Consider the following 16,094-nt stretch of genomic DNA (forward strand, 5'->3'; position numbering starts at 1 on the left):
GTCATTTCCTCGTTTCCTGTAAATATGTTCTACTGAATGCATGGGTGCTTACTTTTGCCTGCGTAGGTTCCCTGTACAAAACACACTGAGCTTTAACAAATAAATCATGAGCCAACTGAAATGTAATCATTTAGTTTTAAACTGCTAGTGCAAAGTAGGAACCCTACCAAAAAAACCCATACTCTGCTTTATTATTTCCTTCACTCTACAACTTCCCAGAGCTGCACTTACCAGATGAATGTTAATTCTTTGCACACAACGGTTGGTGAAAGCCAATGAGGGCAAAAGGGGTGTTCAGCTGGCTCAGGCTTTCAATAACTCCCCCAGAAACGAAAATATATGGTGGCTGCTCTGCGCACAAGTTAAAAGCAAGTTAAAATTGAGAAGGGGTTTTGGCCCTTGTTGGTTGCTCCAATATGGGCAATTTTCTGCCCTTCTCTCAAGAAATCCAGACATCCGTTAAATTGAAAGAGGCAAAGAATGAAAAAGAACCATGATGTCTCCTACCTGTCTGATACATCCGTGAGAGGCCTGAGCATCTTCTGCCACACCCCCAATCCTTTTCTATTTTCCAAGTGCCAGAGTTTCCTGCTCTGTTCCTTCCCAGTCTTGTTCTCGACAAGGACCAGGGAAACATCTCCAAGAAAGATGCCATGGAGGAGCCATGACATCCGGAGCTACAAGTAAAAGATTGGTTAAATTAAAACAGGGTAATCACAACCAACAACCTCTTTTCTTCCACTTCCACCCATGTGGCCACCAAATTCCTTCTTTCCACTGTTCTCCTTAAGGATGAAGTGCACTGCAATACGCTGGCAGTGGGAAACTTATGGTCCATGGAGTTCTCTCACCGCAGATAATATTTTGCTCACTCTCCCCTTAGCAAGTGCTGTGCAAGTTTGTTTCCACATAGCAGCAGCTTGGGACTGCATAGAACAGGCATCTCCAAACTTCGGCCCTCCAGATGTTTTGGACTACAATTCCCATCATTCCTGACCACTGGTCCTCTTAGCTAGGGATCATGGGAGTTGTAGGCCAAAACATCTGGAGGGCCGCAGTTTGGGGATGCCTGGCATAGAACATAAGAAGAGCCTGCTAGCTCAGGCCCGTGACCCAGCAACCTGATCTCAACCAGATGTTTATGTGAAGCCCCAAAGGAGGAGCTGAACACAACAGCACTCTCCCTGCTTGTAATTTCCCTGCAACCGGCAGCCAGAAGCATATTGACTCTGACAGTGGAGACAGAACATAGCCATTGTAGCTGGTAGCCACTGATAGCCTTATCCTCAATCAGTTTGTCTAATCCTCTTATAAAGCCATGCAAGTTGGTGGCCATCAATACTTCTTGCAGGAGCAAATTCTACAGTTTAACTACGTGCTGTTAGAAGACAATATTTGCTGTCTGGGTGGTGCCTGTGGACATCACCTCTCCTTGCCATGCCATTTACACCATGCTATGTTCTACAGGAGGTGCTGTGCAAAACAATGGATATGGCAGAGATATTTAGGGGACCATTTCAGAGAAGGGGCTTTTGGTCCATCTTTAAGCATTGGCCTCACCTCTCCAGTTCTACTGTCACCCCCTTTGCGTATGACAGAGTGTTTTGCTTTCTGTATAACGTAAGTGGTCCAGGAACCAAAGTCTTGAATTTCCTTCAGTGCAGCACAAGCATTTGTTCATCTTATTCCAACTTGTCTTATGGCCTCTTCCCACATTATATTGTTTACATAAATATTTAACAGGGCATTATTCATTCAAGTGTGATAGTGGTTTACAGCACTAAAATAATACAATACAAAATTCTTCTTTTAAGATCCGAACCCCAAAAAGCAATGACAGTGAGTGGAAGTGAAGCTAAAAAGAAACCAAAGAAGTGCAAAAATAGCAATTAATGCCCCCAAACCAACTGATATGGAAAGGATTTCACTTGTTTGCACAAGAGGCTGTCCTATTGCGCTTGAAACAGAATTTCGTAATCCTGGAGCTGCTGCAGAAAATGTCTTTCTGGTGGAGATTTCTGTAGTCTCTCCATGAGATAGAATACAGAGAAAGGCCCCCTAGCAGCAGGCAAAACCAGCATGTTAGCCAAACTTGTTAACAGGTACTCTGGGTGCCACCTGCCACCTGGGACTCCTGCAAAACTGGTCCTTACAGAAGAGTGTGACTCTGTTCACAACAGGCATATCCCTAGGCAGCCAATTCAGTTTATTCCCCTCTATAATCAGTTTCATTTTATCTGGATTGATTTTAACTTTATTCCTCTTCATCCAGCTCACCACTGATTGCAGGTGAGCACTGAAGCACTGCAGTGCTTCAGCTGGATTTGATGAAAAGGAAAAACAGAGCTGGGTTTCATCAGCATACCGATGCCACTAAACTTCCTATCCCCTGGCAACCTTTTTCAGTGTTTTTGTGGTGTTGGGCAGCATGGGAGACATTACTGAACTCTTAGAGCAGTGGTGGGAAACCTCTGGCCCACAGGCCTAATAAGCAACACAGTTTTTCCAAATGCCCACCAGCCCCACACCTAACATCAGGTGTGACTTCAGTCAGGTAAAGATGCAGCTGCAAAAGAACAAATGGGTGCCTAAAGCACACTCCCAACTATTTCTTGGGAAGCAGGGCTTGCTGACAGCACCTATCATAGAATCATAGAGTTGTAGAGTTTTAAGGGACCCCAAGGGTAATCTAATCCAACCTCCTGCAATGCAGGAATCTCAACGAGATCATACATGACAGGTGGCCATCCAACCTCTGCTTAAAAACCTCCAAGGAAGGAGAGTCCACAACCTCCCAAAGCAGGGGTGAAATGAGGCTTTAATCCACCAAGGTCAAAGACCCCACAAGTGCATTTGCACACACACAGGCAGGGAGCCTCAATGGTGCCCGTCTGGAGGCCTCACCCAGGGCAAAACCCCCAGCTAGGTCTCCCTTCCAGCTGCACCTCTGCCTAAAGGAGACTGTTCCACTGTTGAACAGTTCTTACTGCCATGAAGTTCTTCCTGATGTTTAGTCAGAATCTCTTTTCTTGTAACTCAAATCCATTGCTTTGAGTCCTACCCTCCAGAGCAGGAGAAAGCAAGTTGGTTCCATCTTCCATGTGACAGCCCTTTAGATAGGTGAAGATGATCGGTGACGACAACAAACCTCTCTGAAGTTGCCCACCTTCAAGTATGGTTTAGGTTCAAACTGTGCTTGCAAATGGACCTTTTCCTTCTGCAGACCAGCTTTGAATGCTGCTTCGTTGCTCTGTGTTGGAAAAAATATATCCATTTGCAGGCACGGTTTGAATCCAAACTGTATCTGCAAATGGACAGAGCAAGAGTTCACTGTCAGCCACCAATAAATTGATCAGCACTAACAGTGACCCTCTTTTATTGTGGAAAAGCAATAAAATGTTTTGTTTTTCTTTAAAAAGAAAAGAAAATAATGATGACATCATAATGCCACCAAGGTGGGTCGCCCCACCCACCAATCCAAAAAGGTCCTTGGAGAGTGGGCCAGTTCTGGATCCAGTCCTCAGGATGAAAAATATTCCCTACACTTGTCCAGAATGTTAGTTGGTGTCAAGTCCAGGTTATATATAATTTACAGTTCTGGGGGCTTATAGAACAACCAATTTGTCACTTTTATTAATTTACTTTTGCCTAGAGGGCGGGTGCACTGAGAAATCATGCTATATTGACACCAGCAGCATATCAATTATGCTTATTTACATGGCTAAAACTAGTTTCTTCTACTGATATTTCTCTTGTCCCCGGTCCCAACTCTGAGTTCCCATTACATGTTTTAGCTGTTCCCTGCCCCTTTTCTACCTGTGATCACATGCATTGCCAAAAAGCCAGGTATGGAATATTTAGCAGATCTCATTCCCCATTAAATACTTTGCCAGAGTTGTCCACTCAGTGCTCCCTTAAATGCACATCCTCCTATAAAATGGGAGAATGTTAATGCCTGTGTTATCCAAAAGAGCAAGAATCCCTCTCTCCCTTTAGACATGGCCTAATAGATACAAGTTAAAATTGACAGCCTTTTCAGTAATGAACTCTTTTATATTCAGGCAAGCAGTAGAGATGAGCGGAAAGTCTGCAATAAGAGGGTGTTGCCAGCAATTACACCATCATCCCCCTTGATATTCCTTTCAAAAATTAGGTTTTTTCCACTCCTCTCTGCAGGTTATTATAGACTTTCCAATTATGATCCGGTGGTATTTGGATTTTTATTAATTAAAGTACCGTACCCCAAAGTGGTCCCAAGGATTTCACTTGGGTTTAGTATAACCAAGTCCCTCTGTGACCCTTAATTCCTGCATAGAAAATTATTTCCTGGTGTTTTCTCATTTTAGAACTTGCTGGCTCTCATTGTCAGGTACAAAATGTAATCCTTTGCAGTTTGGGCCAGTCTCAACACCTCTGCATTATGAACACTGCAGTGTACAGCTTAGAAAGCAGCAAAGTCTCTGCTAATAAGAAACAGCAAATGAGGTGTGGGGGAGCACACAGATTTAAGCAACTTCAAACTAAATACAACTTGAGAATACTGAAAGGAGTAACTTACCGAGGCTACAATAAATAACAGACTTTTTGGCACCCTTAATCCCTACAAAACCTTCTTTGTCAGACTTGCTCAGTCATCTGAACAACTAGGAGACCTATTCCTTCTGTCTATTTGGGCCCTGTCCTGATCTCGACAAGAGCCCCATGACGTGTGGTGAAGCAAGGTAGTGCTATGAGAAGGTCCGGGGAATAACTTGCTTCAAGATTTAAGAAAGGTCTGAAGCCTTTTAGTCTCCTCCAGGGCCAAATTATTCTTCCCTGGCTCAACCCCTTCCTGGGAGGTCTTAAATAGGCAGGACTTTGGCTTGGAGGCTACTCCTCCTCCTCTTGGACAATTCCCTCCAGGACTGTTGCCTGTATTGATGGGGAAGCGTATAAACCTCTGGTGGATCTCAGAAGTTATGATTCAGAAGCTTCTGTCTCAAGGGTTCACCCAATCTGGACTCTGGGCTTGGACTCTGGCCCAGTCATAATGTTGGCACCTGGATTGATTTCCACCTCCTTCGCCTCTAGTGCTATTGCTTCTACAGATTTGGTTATCCCTTCTTTATTTGAGTTAGAGCCCAGACTGCTGCATGGGGTGTGAGTCCTCACAACCTTGTCCTTAGTCACACAAGAGCCAACATTAGGCGACAGAGATGCCTGTATATCCCGAACCTGCCTGTATATCCTGAAGCTGTGCCATAAGCCTGTCTCTCAAAGCTTGTTATCAAACATATTAGACTGAAAGCATTTGGTAAATTGGAATGGATGCTGCAGTTTGCACACACGTCAGCTGCTTGGATGAAAGGAGTTATTGGCATCATACATGGGAGCTCAGCATATCTGCAAAGAGTAAATACACAGGCTGTAATGAACTGGCTCAGATTGAATTAGCTGGCATGCTGCCTGAATGGATGCCTTTGGCTTTCATTTCCACAGTTCCTAAGCTCTGTAGTAGGACATTCCAAGGCCTTTAACACCTGCTGAAGTGAACAAGAGCAGGCAATGATCTGGATGCCCCAAGCCATGATGCTCCAATGAGGCTGGCGTTCATTTTGCAGATGATGGCAGATGGCGCACTCTGTGTGCAATGGAGCCTAAAGCAGACTCCGGGCATGTTTAAAAAGATATGACTCTAGGATCTCAATGTTATTGTTTCTGGGTCCCCGCCCCTCCCAACCACTCCCTTGATATACATTTCCAGTAGGTTATTCAGAAGCCAGAAACACCATTAAGAATGTAATCAACCATGCTGGCCTGACATTGTCTCACCAGTGCTTTGAAAGCCTTACTGATTCACTAAACAGAAAGCTGTACAGTGAATTAAGAGAACTCTCTTGTTGGTTTAGTCCAGGGGTTAAAATAAATTGCACTCAGGCATAACTAGAGCAGCAACAATGCCTGTGTTGAACTGTGATTACCTCCCTGGGCAGCCTACCAGCCATGAGATGCTCCTAAACATCACTCTAAACTACAAGATCTGATGGGTTCTTGATCCTATCGGTTCCTTTGAAATTGCATAGAATGAATCAGAGTTCATTTCCAGGGCATGTGGGAATAATTACTCAAGACAAGCATGCAAGTTGCTGGCATCTTTCAAATGGAAGAAATAAGGACATAAGCGATCACTGGACATTCTATATCCTTGGGATGAAGTTCGAGTCCATTTATATTTGCTTGAATGTGAACAATCTCTGTACCACTGTAAGACCCAGAGCTCTGCTTTTATAACACTGGAGCTCTGAAGAGTAAAATATGAGTAACCTTGGATGGATACATTATATACTCATCCATCAGATATCGCTGGCATAATTAATCGTAGTGTAGAGGAAATTCAGCAACAAAAGTGGTTCAGGCAGTTTACAAGATTAGAGTCGCCACCTGGACCATTTGAAACCTTTATGTCAGATTTCTGCTACCTGGTTTGACACGCTTTATCACTGATGTTAGGCTCTGCATAATCTGAAGCCTGCACTCCTGTGTACTTACCATACGCAAAAGAGCAATGGCCTTATTCTTCCTACTCTAGTAGAGGTGGCAACCTAAGCAGGAAGGTCGCCTATGACAGCTGCTTAGTAATTAAAGTTTTATCATGCTGGAGGCTTCTGACTTCTCCATTATCTATTGCATGGCTCAGGCAGGCAGATTGAAGAAGAGATTTGTGAGTAGAGAAGTTTGAAATTTTGTCCTCTAATGCGAATGCCCTGATTTGGCAAACGGACACTCCATATTCAGAAAACTCAGAGGAAACTTAATCATAGAGTAGCTGCATGGAAGGGGAGATAGCAGCTGCAGAAGAATATATTTCAACACTGATCTAGCAAAGATTTAGTTGGGTCTAATCCTCCTGTGACTTGTGACATCTCTACAAGGTCAAAACATGTTTTATGGGTGGATAGGTGGATACATCATAAGGGGCATGTAGTTTACTATCACTTGCAATGGAAACAACTTTTGCCTGCTGGAGTAGAGAGAGACTCTTTAAAAGAGGCATATATAAAATATGAAGGTTTGACATGCAGGGAAGTGCTTATCTGAAATATTCACACCTCTGCACAAATTGGGTTGGGGCTCCTTTGAGTTAGGGAAGTCTCTGAACATTGTATTTTCAGAAAGGACGGGCAGTGCTATGAGAGCAGTATTTTAACACCTTGCTTTTGGTCACAGGACCAAAGTGAATAATGGAAATCTAATCCCTTCTGGTCTTTCCAATGAAAAGATATGAATCTGCATTGGGCAGGTGTGGTCAACATTTTGGGCAAATGGATCACAAGTCCAATGTATCAGACAGGGCTTCTATACTGTCTGTTATTGTGTGTGTGTGTGTGTGTGTGTGTGTGTCTGCAGGAAACTCGGAAAATTAGAATATCGTTGAAAAGTGCATTTATTTCAGTAATGCAACTTAAAAGGTGAAACCAATATATGAGATAGATGCATGACATGCAAAGCAAGATATGTCAAGCCTTTATTTGTTGTAATTGTAATTATTTGTCATTAGGCGGGTCAATTATAAATGGAATGTAATTAATGAAATGTAATAGCAATGTTTATTTTTGTATTATTTTAACTATTTGTTTTATTACTGTGGAATTTCCAAAAGAAAGCACTTGTAAAAATTAAAAGAAAAATAAATAATAATAAGTTGCATTACTGAAATAAATGCACTTTTCGATGATATTCTAATTTTCCGAGTTTCACCTCTACATATAAGGTTAAAGTACTGGTACAGTTATCAAAAGCCAAGAGTATAGTGTGGGCTGTGTCACTTGTCCTTTTGCCTATAAGATCTAAACTGCAATAATGTGCCACAACAAAAAGCCTCACCATGTTGCCTACATCATAGGTACTTCCAGGTAGTTAACTGGTAGGACACATGATTTGCATGCAGAAGGCCCCAGGTTCAATCCTGGGCATGTCTAGTTTTTTTTGGGTTTTTTTTAATGAACAGGTGATGGGAAAGGCCTCTGTCTGAGAACTTGGAAACCTGCTGTAAGTCAAAGTACGCAAAACAAGGTTAGACGGACAAACAGCTTCCTGTGTTTCTCTTGGTTCAGGTGGGGACATCATTTCTCAAAACCCCATACTATCGTATCAGTCGACATGAGGATTGTCCACACTGGAGCAAAATCTGGATTTGCACCAGCCTGTCTCCCCATCAATGTTGGGCCACCCACAAGATGCCCTCCCCATCTCAGTGCCGTCTTAGACTCTTCTCCCTTTAAGTGTGAGGTTCTTCAATCCTTGGAAAGACTGAAATGGGAAGGATTTTAAAAAATGTAATGGGGGCAGGGAGTTCAGGGCAGTGCTAGGATGGGGTCTACATTTTTCTCCATGGTGGACAAGTCCACAATGTTTTGGGGCAAAGCTACTTTCCCAATCTCATAAATATTGGTTAGCTACTTTCTGAACATGAAGCAAACTTCATCTGCTGAGGTAATGACATGGAAGCCCAGCTGTGGTAGATACTGTTTGAAAGAGTGCTGGACAGGTGCAGACTCACCACACACACTTAGGCATACACAAGAACCCACATCCCTGGATGTCATGGAAGGTTAGGGGGCATAGAGTGCTCAAACATACACAGGACCAGAATCTGAAGTTTCCCCCACTCATATCCTTACAGGAAAAGTGAAGGGGCTTATGTGGGAGACTTGGCGAGACAGGGCTCCAAGGTGAAAACTTCACTGAGACACTGAGTTTAGTTCAACAACATATTTCTGAAATCTCCTGTAAAATTCCAATCGTTGGCCTGATTGCGAAATGCCCATTTGAGCTACTCAAAGCTAAAAGAGGTCGAGGGGAGGAGAGGAATTTTAATACGTAAATCTAAGCCAGTCCGACTGGGAAATGCTGGAGAGGAAATAAATATGGGAAAGCAGAATTTTAATTTCACCATCATATTTTCCAGCTATAGCTCCATTATGAGGATGGTCACTTGCTCCTATCCTCCGGGATAATTAGGGGGCAAGGACTCCTTCCTCTCCTTGCAATAGGCTTGGAATGATGTTGAATTATTCTGGTCACATAGATGGATTGCTCCAGTAAAATAGTCTTCGAAGCCTCAAGCCAGGGCTTGTTCAGAGCCGAGGCTTCTGCACAGTATGAAAGGGAAGAAGCAAGAACCATTGCCAAAATCTGTTGAGTCTTTATTACCAACAGCTGCAACGCTAGATCTGCATGGGCGACTTTTAAGTGTCACCGGGAGTGACAGAGGTGGGGCAGTAATAGATTGCAACTTTCTCTTCCCCTCCCCAATGCACTTTCAAATGCAAGTTTAATTATTCACCCTGTTTATGGACGGGGGGACGGGGACGAACACACCTTGGGAAATTATTCACCCGGCTTCTGACAGCAGGCAGATTATGAGAAATATTCACACTTGCTGGTCTGTGACAAAATGGAGTTTTAAAATATTTACATCTTGCGTGTGCTGCAGGCATGAAGGAAGGAAAAGAGAGACTCTTGTAAAGGAAGAAGCAATGGTAGGTGAGGAAATTGAATAGGTGTGTGTCAATATGTCAATCGAAATTGAGGTAGCGAGTGTCTAATTGCCTGAAGAAAGATGTCCACTAGGAATAAATGCAATCAAATAATACAACATAAAAGTATCCTAACCTAAGCTCAGGAAGAAAAATCACTATAGCAGAGGGATGTTGTGAGAGAAAAGGGGAGCCAAGGGATAGACAGTGTGGACATGCATTAAACATAGGGTTACTAGTTTGGATAAAGTGCGGGGAAAGGGTTACCCTTTTCAACATGGAGTGGAGTGCGCAGAGGATGAGAACCAAACCTGCTTCCTCCCCTGCTATGTGTTCCTGCTTTAAGGTATTTCCCCTCAGCCTGGCTTCAATACTTGAAGTAAGCAAGTCTCAGGAAAAAGGTCTTAAGGAAGTGTATCATGGAAAGTTTTGAAGGAGGGGAGGGAAAAGTTTCTCCTCCTCCCTGTGTTTTATTTATTTTGGAATGGGAAGGTGTAGGTGTGTTGCCTGTTTGGGGAATGGTGGCCTTAGCACCATCAATTTGCCTTCTGTGAAATGGGCATTTTGTGCTACTGCTTTGATTTTCAAAGGCCAAGGCCAAAAAGGTTAAGAACCCCTGGCTCATGCTCATTTTGCCCCTTTCCGACTACAGTGGTACCTCGGGTTACAGATGTTTCAGGTTACAGACTCCGCTAACTTGGAAGTAGTAGCTCGGGTTAAGAACTTTACCTAAGGATGAGAACAGAAATTGTGCGGCTGCGCGGCAGCAGTGGGACGCCCCATTAGCTAGTGGTACCTCAGGTTAAGAACAGTTTCAGGTTAAGAACGGACCTCTGGAACGAATTAATTCTTAACCAGAGGTACCATTATACTCTGTTCTTTTCATCCTGCTTTCTTCCATTAACTTCTCTAGTTATAGAGATTTCCCCAGCTGTGTGAAGCAGATTTGGGGAGGGTATGAGGCATGGATGGGGGGGGGGGTCCCACTACACCAACAGAAGTCTTTCCCTGTGCACAAGGAATTAGCTGAATAGTTCCTTATGTATTCTCTCTGCTCTCATAGTAAGATGTTAACCCCCAAGGTGACAGCTGAGGGAAGGAGGGTCCACATAGAAACATAGGAAGCTGCTGTGGTCACACCATTGGTCCATATAGCTCAGCATCATCTGCACTAACAGCCAATGACTCTCCAGGGTTTCAGACAGGAATCTCTCCCACACTTACCAAGAAATACCAGAGACCAAAACTGGAACTTCTTGCATGCAAAGCAGATGCACTATTGCTGAGATTTCTCACCGCAGCTGGAATAACTGAGGATAGTGGGCACACCATCAAGCTAGTCTATTGAGCAAGTCCATCTTTTGTTGAGTTACACTGCAAAAACTGGATTTGCCGGATGTCAGGGGGTCTCCTTACAGGGACCTTCCCCCAGTCATCCTGACCAGCACTTCGCCCAGTGACAGCACTAGCAGCGGGTCAGGAGGAGGGAATGAGGAAACGGGGTGGAGAGAGGGCTCTCAGACATGTCAGAGCCTAGGCAGCGACCCAGCTGGCCAGAGGGGGAAGGACAGTGTAGCAAGGTGCCGGAGCCTCTGCAACACTTCAGCCGAAGGACGGGGAAGGAACGCAGCCCCTTCCAGTGCCCAAATTGAGGCGCACGCCCACACGCAGGGCTAGGGGGCGGCGTTTTGGGGTGCCCAGGCTTTTATGCTGGCCAAAGAGCCGGAAGCAGCCATTGCCGGGTTCTGACTCAGACTAGGCAGTCATGTTTTCTGATATCTCTGCACTGTAAATAATATGCACAATAAAACTCTGAAAGACAGAGCGGACTGGAGTGTCTTTACTCGAGAGTAAACAATCCCCTGACACCACCCTTCCATAAATACCTGTTTCCATTCATATCTCTGGCAAATGTTGCACAAACACTTGATCCTGACAACCTCCCAATTACTGTGGCCATTCATGCTGTGTGCATGCCTGGGTTTTGCAATTATGCACCTAAAACAGCAAGAGAAGAAACTCTGCAAACCAGCTCAACACCCCCAGACAAACCCTATTCTTATTAAGAGTTTCTTATTAGAGAGTCTCTTCTGAAGAAGAGATAAAAACAACAGGAGCGGGGACTTCATTCCCAACACATAGTTATTTGTCCTCAACAATCTTCCTTTACCACAGCCTTCACCAACCTGGGGTGCTCCAGATGTTTTTCTGACTACAGTTCACATCAGCCCCAATGTGCACTGGGTGCGGCTGGGGGATTTGGAGTCTAAAGCATCTAGAGCAGTGTTTCCCAACCTTTGGTTTCCAGCTGTTTTTAGACTACAACTCCCATCATCCCTAGCTAGCAAGACCAAAGATCAGGAATGGTGGGAATTGTAGTCCAAAAACAGCTGGAGGCCAAAGGTTGGGAAACACTGATCTAGAGGACACCAGAATGACGAAGGTTGCTTTACAGAGTTGCACTGAAACTTAAGTCTCTCAGAACTGTGGCTCTAAATGGGCATCTACAAGAATTCACTGAGCGCCAATTTCTTTTTGAAAAATGTAGAAAATGTTAGCATTACTAATAAAGCATAGTAAAACCAAACTTCAGATATATGGATGCAATGAATCTGAACTCTTTGGGTACTTATCCAGGATGCTTTTGTATGAACTAGCAGTTCCTATTTGCACAATTCTGCTGTAATTATTTCTACGCACTCTGCAGCACTAGGGCAAAGCGGTTTCCAATTTTAATTTTATACACCTCTTGGGTATGTAATTTTCCTGCCGCTGCTAAAGAGCACCAGTGATTTACATCAGCGATGTTAATTACTTCTAAAGGCCAAACATGACAGTTTTCATTCCCTCCTTACTTGAGTGAATTTATCATTCACAGAAGTACAATAGTCGTTCAAAGGAATGCACAGTTCTGGCTGTCCCCTAACCTACAATGCTCCTGTCCCAGTACAAATTAACAAAGAAATCTTAAGGAGAGCTTTAACTCTGTCACATATTGATCTATCATCCTTTCCCATTGGTCTAGGGATGGGTGAATCTGTCAATTTGGTTTCTTTCCATTTTTCACTTTTTCCAGTCTTAAGTTCAGTTCTTTACATTTCCATATCCACCTGATTGTCTTTTTTTATTAAAAAAAATTCACAAAAATTAATTAGAATTTTAATGTGAATTTTGCCCAATATACAAATTTTTGCAAGCAATTCCCCTAATATAATGCATTGTTTGTGTTATTATTATTTTTTACTAATATAGGCATTTTTTTGCATATTTTATCCTAGTACAGTAATACCTCGGGTTACGAACGCGATCCGTTCCGGATCGCAGTTCGTAACCCGAATAGTTCGCAAACCGAACGCGATGGGCGCCGCCATTTTGCGCATGCGCAAATCGCGCAATCGCGCGCGGGCGGCGAAAACACTTCCGGGTTTGCGCAGTTCGTAACCCGAACTGTTCGCAAACCGAGGTGGTCGTAACCCGAGGTACGACTGTACAAACATTTTGGTACACATTACTTAGCTGGAAAACAACATTGAAGATTTCAGAAAACTGCAAATTTTTAAGTTGTGCTTCAGTTCATGTTTTATTTTGGGAAGTGTGATTAGGTAGGTCTGCATTTAAATGTGAACTGAACTCAATTCTTTCATCCACTTTCTTACATAGGACTCTACCATTCCAAACCCAGTTATGAATGAAGCTTTTTGTGAGCCTTCTTTTTCTTTAGTCAATAATTCTAGGTCACCAGTGGTGGCACTATTTCTCACAGCTGGTTTCAAATTCAGGGCATAGCTGCCAAGTACCCCGTTTTTCCCAGGAAACCCCTGTATTTTCTTACCATTTCCCGCTGGTCTCCCGAATGGATTTATATCCCGTAAATCCCCCGGAAAGCAGCTCCTGTCGCTGGCCATGTTTCTGGTGCCGCTCTGCCCATGTCCAAAATGGCCACAGCGCCAGAAGTCACTTCTATGCACTTCCGGACATGCGTAGAAGCGACTTCTGGTGCCGCGGCCATTTTGGAAATGGGCAGAGCGGCACCAGAAGTTGCTTCTATGCATGTCCGGAAGTCGCGTAGAAACGACTTCCGGTGCCGCGCCGCTGCTGGTCCTGGATTTTTCAATCCGGAACTTGGCAGCTATGATTCAGGGTCCCAAAGATCAGTTTCTAAAGGTGAGAGAAGAGTGGAGATAATGGGTCCTCCACTCTTTGCGTGATAAACACAATTGCTGTGTATTTCACTGGGTTTCTTGCATGTACACAAACACAAAGGAATTCACTATGCTGTCCACAGTACAGAAACATTGGTGAACATGTAGTAATGATTGTCTTTGCTGCTTAAAGTGCATAGATGCCCGACGCCAGGGTTTCCCAAACTTGGATCTCTGGCTGTTTTTGGACCACAATTCCCATCACCCCTGACCACTGGTCCTGCTAGCTTGGGGTGATGGGAGTTGTAGTCCAAAAAACAGCCAGAGACCCAAGTTTGGGAAGCCCTACCCTATGCCACTGAAAGCAGCAGCCCTTGGAATCGAATACCCGACACCACCCGAACCATTAATATCTGTATCTCACGTCATTCAAATCAAAGATTGATGTGAAGGGTCTTATAACAGCCAGACATGCATCTTCTTTTTTTGACAAATCTAAGCACCTTGCACACTTTTCCAGTATGCAGCTAAGCAAGCGTACTTACCTCACAGGGTGAGTTTTTCATGGGAGCTGGAAACACAGCACTAGTCACCACAACTGTTTCTGCAGCTGGCATCTCACTTGTGTTAAGCAAAAGTGCACATTCTGGAAGGGGGCAAAAGGAGGGGAGATAAGAAGGGGAGGGTAAATTTGTTACTAGAGCAAGCTTCTGCAAAACTCTGATGGAACATTTGTGCAGCAGAACAGAGTATTTGGTTGTGGGTGGGTGCACACACAGACATGCAAATGTCAAGTGGACCCTTATTATAGAGGGATAACACAGCTAAAGTCATTTTTCAGTATTCTTTGGATGTAGTAATGCAGTTTCATATACCCCAGGGTCTCACCTTCAGAATTATACGCAAGTGCCCTGCCAGCTTCTCTCACAAACAATGTTTATCCTTGACTTGGGATTTGTTTTCTTCACTTGCTCTGAAACAAAATGCATCCAACTTTTTTTAAAAATTTGATTTTGAGTGAACCTCTGCTGTTATGAAATATGCAAAAGTAATATTTCACTGCAGCTTGAGGCTGAAGGTCACTTCTACCATTATAACGGCAACATGAAGAGAACTCCAAAAGACCAGAAATCTTGGTGCTGTGAATTGCTCAGGGCCAGCGCGACACATTTTGCTGCCTGAGGGGAAAGACAAGATGCCTCTCCTCCTCCTGCGTTCCATCTGCTGGAACTGACTGGACGGGCCATTCAGTCTTACTTCAATCCTGGTGATGGGTCTAGTGCCTTGCCAACACTTCCTGCCATGAACATCGGCCATGTCAGACAGCCACCTCACTCTCAGGGTACTGGAAATAAACCTTGGAAATGTTATTCTCTTTTCAATGACCTAAGACAGTGATTCCCAATTAGCTAAGAACTGCGGACCCCCCCCCCCCGTTTTTCAAAAGCCAAGCCGTGGACCCCCGACTTTTGAAATTTTTAATATCTCTATGCAGTGCTATTTTTCTAGAAAAAGAGGTGCCAGAACTCACCATGAACACCTCCCTTGCTCTCTTATAATGGCAATGGCACCCACCTGAGAGGTGCCACAACTTGGTTCTGGTGAGTTCTGGCTGAAAAAAGCACTGCCTCTATAGAGGTTTTTGTTATGTGAATGGTGCCACAGACCCCCGGGCTTGGTTATGTGGACCTCCTGTGGTCCGTGGACCACTTATTGAGAACCACTGGCCTAAGACAATTAAATTAAGTCTATCCCCTTCCCCCTGTATGGTACAACGCTGACATACCTTTCAAACAAAAATGGCTATGTTGTGGATTTCCAATATGCCACAGATGGGCCTCTTGGGAAGTTGATGAACTTTGAGTCCAGCCACAGTCTTCATCTTCAAAGGAGCAGTAGAAGCCAGAGGGAAGTTTTTCTGCAAGGAAAATTGCAGGAGACAAAGATCTGACCAGCAATTCCTGAGCACGGAATAAAGGGAAGTGTTTCTATGGTTCTTCTTGGGTGAGCAGATTGTTCCTTCACAGTGCAGCACCGGCAATGATGTATAGTGCTTTCCCCAAGGACTCCAAGAGGTTCAACAGCCATTACTTAGATTACCCTGCAAGGTAGGGTAATGCTATTGTTATCTATAGGTTGTAGATGGAATAAGGGCTCAGGCTGCGAGATAGTGCCCTTCTCTGAATTTTGCAGTGCAGTGCTCCAGCCAAGTGGACAAAAATTCATATACCATGGTAAAATATGCATCAACTAGGACCAGGGCCTTTTCAGTACTGGTCCCGACTTGGTGGAACGCTCTCTCACAGGAGACAAGGGCCCTGCAGGATTTGACAGGCCCTGCAAGACGGAGCTGGTCCGCCAGGCCTTTGGCCTGGACTCAGTCTGACCCCTATATCCCCTATGTGATTTGGGCCATTTTAAAATGAGGTTGCAT

General features: G+C 44.1%; 1 protein-coding gene across 1 annotated transcript in view; it reads right to left on the reverse strand.

Moving 5' to 3' along the window:
• ALK (ALK receptor tyrosine kinase) overlaps positions 1-14,298 on the reverse strand; it is a 134,299-nt gene extending 120,001 nt beyond the window's left edge. The window contains exons 1-2 of the mRNA XM_035110504.2: positions 14,206-14,298; positions 508-677 (exon numbers count right to left, since the gene is read on the reverse strand). Of these exons, the coding sequence (XP_034966395.2) occupies positions 508-677; positions 14,206-14,277 (242 nt within the window). The 5' untranslated portion in view covers positions 14,278-14,298. The remainder of the gene's footprint in view (positions 1-507; positions 678-14,205) is intronic.
• Positions 14,299-16,094: the final 1,796 nt, after the last annotated feature.

Source organism: Zootoca vivipara, chromosome 3, assembly GCF_963506605.1.
Source record: "Zootoca vivipara chromosome 3, rZooViv1.1, whole genome shotgun sequence".
Taxonomy (NCBI): Eukaryota; Metazoa; Chordata; class Lepidosauria; order Squamata; family Lacertidae; genus Zootoca; species Zootoca vivipara.